The sequence below is a fragment of the Urtica dioica genome, chromosome 5 (genome assembly GCF_054948205.1).
Source record: "Urtica dioica subsp. dioica isolate 48M chromosome 5, U.dioica_male_clone48M_v1_H2, whole genome shotgun sequence".
Taxonomy (NCBI): domain Eukaryota; kingdom Viridiplantae; phylum Streptophyta; class Magnoliopsida; order Rosales; family Urticaceae; genus Urtica; species Urtica dioica.
In genome coordinates, this window is record NC_142760.1 from 28963301 (window position 1) to 28968676 (window position 5376).

The 5376-nt window shown below is 41.5% G+C and overlaps 1 protein-coding gene across 3 annotated transcripts; it reads left to right on the plus strand.

Moving 5' to 3' along the window:
* The first annotated feature begins 2051 nt into the window (after positions 1 to 2051).
* Positions 2052 to 5170, plus strand: LOC149397759 (putative nucleoredoxin 1). 3 transcript variants are annotated; one of them, XM_089614058.1, is made up of 6 exons: positions 2052 to 2248; positions 2332 to 3315; positions 3400 to 3448; positions 3557 to 3882; positions 3951 to 4418; positions 4511 to 5170. In XM_089614058.1, exons 1-6 carry the CDS (start codon positions 2096 to 2098, stop codon positions 4898 to 4900), a joined length of 2370 nt encoding a protein of 789 aa, XP_089470184.1. In that variant the 5' UTR covers positions 2052 to 2095; the 3' UTR covers positions 4901 to 5170. The 3 variants fall into 3 exon arrangements, with proteins under 3 accessions (XP_089470184.1, XP_089470185.1, XP_089470183.1); XM_089614059.1 differs by having other exon boundaries at positions 3400 to 3882; positions 4511 to 4583; positions 4702 to 4826; XM_089614057.1 differs by having other exon boundaries at positions 3400 to 3882.
* Positions 5171 to 5376: the final 206 nt, after the last annotated feature.

The window sequence follows — 5376 nt, forward strand, 5'->3', positions numbered from 1 at the left end:
AGCATGTCTCACGTGTGTATCCTGGCTTCTTGCAGTGCTCACAGTAGGGTCTTCCTTTCTTGGTCTTGTTGTAGGGTGCCTTAGCAGCCAGGGCATGAGACTCTTCGTGAGCTATCAAGGCAGAGACATCATGAGGACTTGGAGAGGATTGGAGTGCAGTCATCATGAGCTTTCTACGGCTTTCTTCATGTCTGACCATTGAAAATGCTTCACGAAGTGTTGGCAGTGGCTTGATGCTCAAGATTCTCCCTCTGACCTCGTCTAGCTCCTTGGTGAGACCTGATAAGAGCTTGAATACACGCTTGGTTTCCAAGATCTTTGCATAGAGCAGCGAGTCTTCAGGGCAGTTCCACCTGTGTTGATCATATACATCGATTCTTTGCCATAATCTTGTCAGTGTGCTATAATATTGAGTAACAGAAGCATCTCCCTGTTTTGAGTCATGAAGAAGGTTTTCTGTCTCAAATAGCTCCGATGTGTTTTCTGAATATGAAAAGGTGATACGAGCAGCTTCCCAAATTTCAGATGTAGTAGAGTAAAGCAAGAAATTTTCACCTATCTCAGGCATCATAGAATTAACAAGCCATGACATGACCATGCTATTCTCAGCCTTCCAAATTTTGAATTTTGGATCATCTTTCTTCGGGGCTTTGGCTTCTCCGGTGAGGTGATCGTCTTTGCTGCGACCACAAATGAACATTTGGACAGACTGAGACCATTGAAGGTAGTTTTGGCCATTGAGCTTGTGACTGGTGATGGTGTGAGGGTTTTGATCGGCCATGGAGGTGTTTAGGGAAGAGGTTTCGGATGAGGAAGCTAGGGCGTGTGATTGACCATATTTAGTCATTTTCTGGATCGAGGTTAACACTGCTCTGATACCATATAGAATTTAGGCAAGTGTTTTATGAGGGAATACTCGATATTATTTCAGATACTCGAATGAGTCTTTTATACAGGGAAATGACGAATAAAATAACTAAAATACCATAACAATAGCCTATTATTCCGATAGCTTAACAGCCAAGCTATCGGAGCTAAACATGTCTAAAGAATAGGTAACGTAACTAACAGGCTAACTAATAGCAGATAATAAATGAACACGTGTAAAGGTAACAACCAACTAGTTTTAATAAAACGAAACAAGGCTCGCAGCTCGCAGTTCGAAGCTCGCTCAACTCGAAGCTCGCTCAACTCCTCAGCAAGCTTTGCTCCAGCTCGCTCAACTCCTCAGCTCGCTCCAGCTCGCCCAGATCGCTCAGCTCGCTAGCTTGTACTGCTTTGTATGCTGAAGCTAGTCTTTACCCGGAATTCTACATTTTGCCAATTGCCTCTAATCTTCTCTTAGTTTGGCAGGAGTAGGACGACTAGTTTAAAATGAGCCCTAGTATAGAGCTAGAAGAGTGTGAGGGAAATTTATAGGTATGTTATCACTTCAAACACTATTTTATTAATATCAATGATAAAGTAAATTTTTACAGATCTTATTAATGGTAAATAATTTGTAAAAAAATTGTTATATTTTTGGTAGAAATCAATCACACAAGTTGTTAGATTTCGTGGCAGATGAATAAATTCTTAAATTTTCGTGAAAAATCATATATGAAATTTAAGATCGATCACAAAAAGTGATAATCGTACATCTTTAAGTTGTTTTGGAATCCGAGAAAATGCAAATCGGTGGCTCACAGTTGTTGTAAGCGGCCTGTGGGAACAAACAGTTTTGGCTCTTTCACGGCTCACGACATTCCGTCTGAGTCTTGAAAGCCTGAGTAGTTTTACTTTTGAATGAATCATATTTTCGAGGAAACAAAAAAGAAGAAGTCATCCTCACCTTTTTAATAATAGTAAAAAAAAAAAAAAAAAGAAGTCCTCCCTTTCTCACTTTACTTTTCTTTCTTGCTTTCTCACGCGCGCTGCGAGTGTGTTTGATTCAACTAGTATGCTAAAGAACCTCGTACGGAAGAAAAGAGATTCATAAGGTTGTACTTATATATATAAACAAAAGCAAAAAGCAAGCACAACCTGACAATCATCGATACATATCCACCGATATAATAGTATTTTATTTTGTTTTATAAAAGACGAAGGTATTGCAATGCAATCATTTAGAGATTACGATACCGATAACGATTCCTATGAATGGCGATCGGGTCTTCGATGCAATTACTTCACAGACACAAGTTCAGACTTGTTGCAACTCTTGTCCTCTCCCAGCAGAGACTTCCTTGTCACCAATAATGGCGATCAGGTCTGTTACTGTGTGATTAATCGACTCTTCTCTCTCTCTCTATATCCCTATCTCTCTGATAAACGAACGAACTCTTATCTTAGGTCAAAATTGCAAGTCTGCGGGGGAAAACTCTGGGAATATACTTCAATGCACTGGACCTAGGAATGCCAGTGTACGACAGCGAGATATCCAGAGTATTGCTCCAAACGTACGAGGAGATCGGTTGTTGGTCGGAAGGCGATTTCGAAGTGGTGTTCGTGTCTCTGGACGAGAATGAGGACGACTTCAAGGCGTTCTTCGGTACCATGCCGTGGCTTGCCGTGCCGTTCTCGGAAGCCAAAGAGACATGGCATCGAATCCTAGTGTATGACAGTTGTAACACAGCATGTCTCATCATCGTGGACCCCTCCGGAGAGGTTCTGACCGAGCGAGGAGTCGAGCTCGTGCTGCGGAGCGGGTACGGAGCGGATGCGTTCCCCTTCACGCCTCAGGGATTCGAATCGGTGAAACGACAATACGAGCTGGCTCGGATGAATCAATCCTTGACTTCTCTTTTGGTATCCAAGTCCCGCGATTTCTTGCTTTCCAGCGATGGCACGCAGGTTCTTGTCTCGAAACTCCTCGAGAAAACCGTCGGCCTTTATTTTCTAAACTCTTGGGATGAGGATGAGAGAGGCCTTCCATTTACTACCTTACTACTCGACGTGTACAATCAACTCAAACAGAGAGGCGAGCAATTCGAGGTTGTGGTGGTGCCTCATAAATTGAGCGCCGATGCATTCAAAAGAGCCTTTGAAACCATGCCGTGGCTATGCGTGCCGTTCACTGACAGGACCCGTGATACGCTGAGGGCCCAATTTCAATACAAAGGTGTGAGCTTGACATGGATACCCATAATCGGTCCCGAAGGCAAGACTTTGAGCTACAATGCCGATGAGCTCATTCAAGAGCACGGCGCGGATGCCTATCCGTTCACGCAAGAGAGAATCAATGAGCTCGAAAAGGCAAAGCAAGACCCCCAATCTTTGGAGTCCTTACTTGTTTATGGAGGCTGTGACTTCGTTATCGGAGAAGATGGTTCCAAGGTAATAAGACCCCTTGTTGTTATTGACTTTTTCATTTCCTTTGTGTAACTGTATCGTTGTCCTTTTTTTTTCCTTGTTGGACAGGTGGTTGTGTCTGATCTTGTTGGGAAGAATATTCTGCTTTATTTTGGAGGTGTCTCTATAGATTGCACGCCTAAGATTAGAGAAGCGTATCGTGAAATTAAAACAAAAGATAATGCATGTGAAATGATTTTCATTTCAGTCGATGACTTCTATGCAGAATATCAATCCTATTTTGATGGAATAGTCTCCTCCTTGCAATGTTTAGCTCTGCCATATAACGATTACGTGAGAAATATGCGCCTCAATCGCTGGTTTGGAATTCGATCGAACAGCGCAGTCATATTCATCAGCTCCGATGGACATACATACAGAGATGATGCTCTGGAGCTCATAAGTACACATAGAGGGGACATATATCCATTCACACCCGAAAGATTTGATTTCTTGAAGCAGCAATACGAGGAAACCGAGAGGAATCAAACATTGGCTTCTCTTCTTGTCTCTGACACTCGTGATTATTTGGTTTCGAATGATGGCAGTCAGGTAAAACTGTTTTTCATCTCCACCGAATCTATGATACTTATGTGGCTCACTCTCATTCCTATTTTCAGGTTCTTGTCTCGGAACTCGCTGGAAAAACAGTCGGCCTATGTTTCGGTTGCCGCGGAGAGCCTGAGTTTACTTCGCCACTTGCCAATATTTACAGAAAACTTAAGGAGAGAGGCGAAGAATTTGAGATCGTCTTAATATCTGATCATTATATGCATGAGCACTTCAAACGAGACTTTCAAACCATGCCTTGGCTGGGTTTGCCGTACAATGACAAAACATGTGGAAAGCTGATTGATTACTTTGGTCTAAAATATTGCAGCCCTAGGCTAGTCATAATAGGTCCCGATGGGAAGACTCTGCACGACAATGGAACGGAACTCTTGTTTGATTACGACATCGACGCGGCGTACCCTTTTTCACCAGAGTGGATCAACGAGCTCACAAAGGCAAAGGAAGAATCACTTTGTCTGGAGTCATTCCTTGGTTTTGAAGATGATGATTTTGTAGTTGATAAAGAACATTCCGAGGTACGACCTTGTTTTATTCCTGTTTTACCTGTTTTATATATATATATATATATGCTTGTATTGCTTCTAATCCTGTGATTTCATTGGCTAAGGTGTTGGTGTCTGAACTTGTCGGAAAGAACATTCTGCTTTATTTTGCGGATTGCAAGCTGTGTCCATACCGACGTAAGCTTATTGACGTGTATCATGAAATCAAAGCAAGAGATAATACATTTGAAGTGATCTTCGTTCCGAGGAACTCCCTCGACAGTAAGTTCATTGAATGCTTATACGGAATGCCTAGGTCTTGGTTAGCCGTTCCAACTGCCTATGGGTGTAGATATCGTACGAGGAATAATCGGCTGTGGCGCTGGTTCAAATCCGATCCATGCGATTCGACAGCCATATTTATTAGCTCCTCGGGCCGGGTAGTCATGGATGGAATTCTGCAGCTCATAAGTGCTCAGGGCGCAGATGCGTACCCGTTTACCGATCATAAATGAAGTTCCAATGCGTAATTGTGCGATTATGGTATGATCATCTTAATAAACCGTCTGATACAAGATAGTGATGTCAAAGCTATATACAATCTAAATTTTAGTTAAAAAAATAAAAGAACCGGGACCTGTGATTTCAACAGCATGATATACAAAACAATGGTTTGAATGTGTGGAAGAATATTTTAGTACTGAATTAATCTTCGCCAGGTTTGATTAATAGAGGGAATTTTACTGTTATAAAATAGAGAGAATTCGTGCAAATATTTTTGTTTTTGCCATGGTTGGTTTTCTATTTGATCATATGTTACTGTCCAAGGTTGATGTTCTTTATAGAATTGAGTTCAAATTTATCTGAAGTTTGATATTTATTTTTCGTCTCGTAAATCCATGCGTTTATTAATGTTGGTATTTCGAACAGTTTTGATATTTGAATTGATGTTTAGAAGCTGAGATGAAGAGAAAAGAATCCCTAACGTTAA

Coding starts and splice junctions, on each gene's coding strand:
- LOC149397759 (XM_089614057.1), top strand. CDS start 2,096: ATGCAATCATTTAGAGATTACGATACCGATAACGATTCCTATGAATGG. Junction 2,249..2,331: donor TCACCAATAATGGCGATCAG/GTCTGTTACTGT, acceptor CTCTTATCTTAG/GTCAAAATTGCAAGTCTGCG. Junction 3,883..3,950: donor TTTCGAATGATGGCAGTCAG/GTAAAACTGTTT, acceptor TCCTATTTTCAG/GTTCTTGTCTCGGAACTCGC.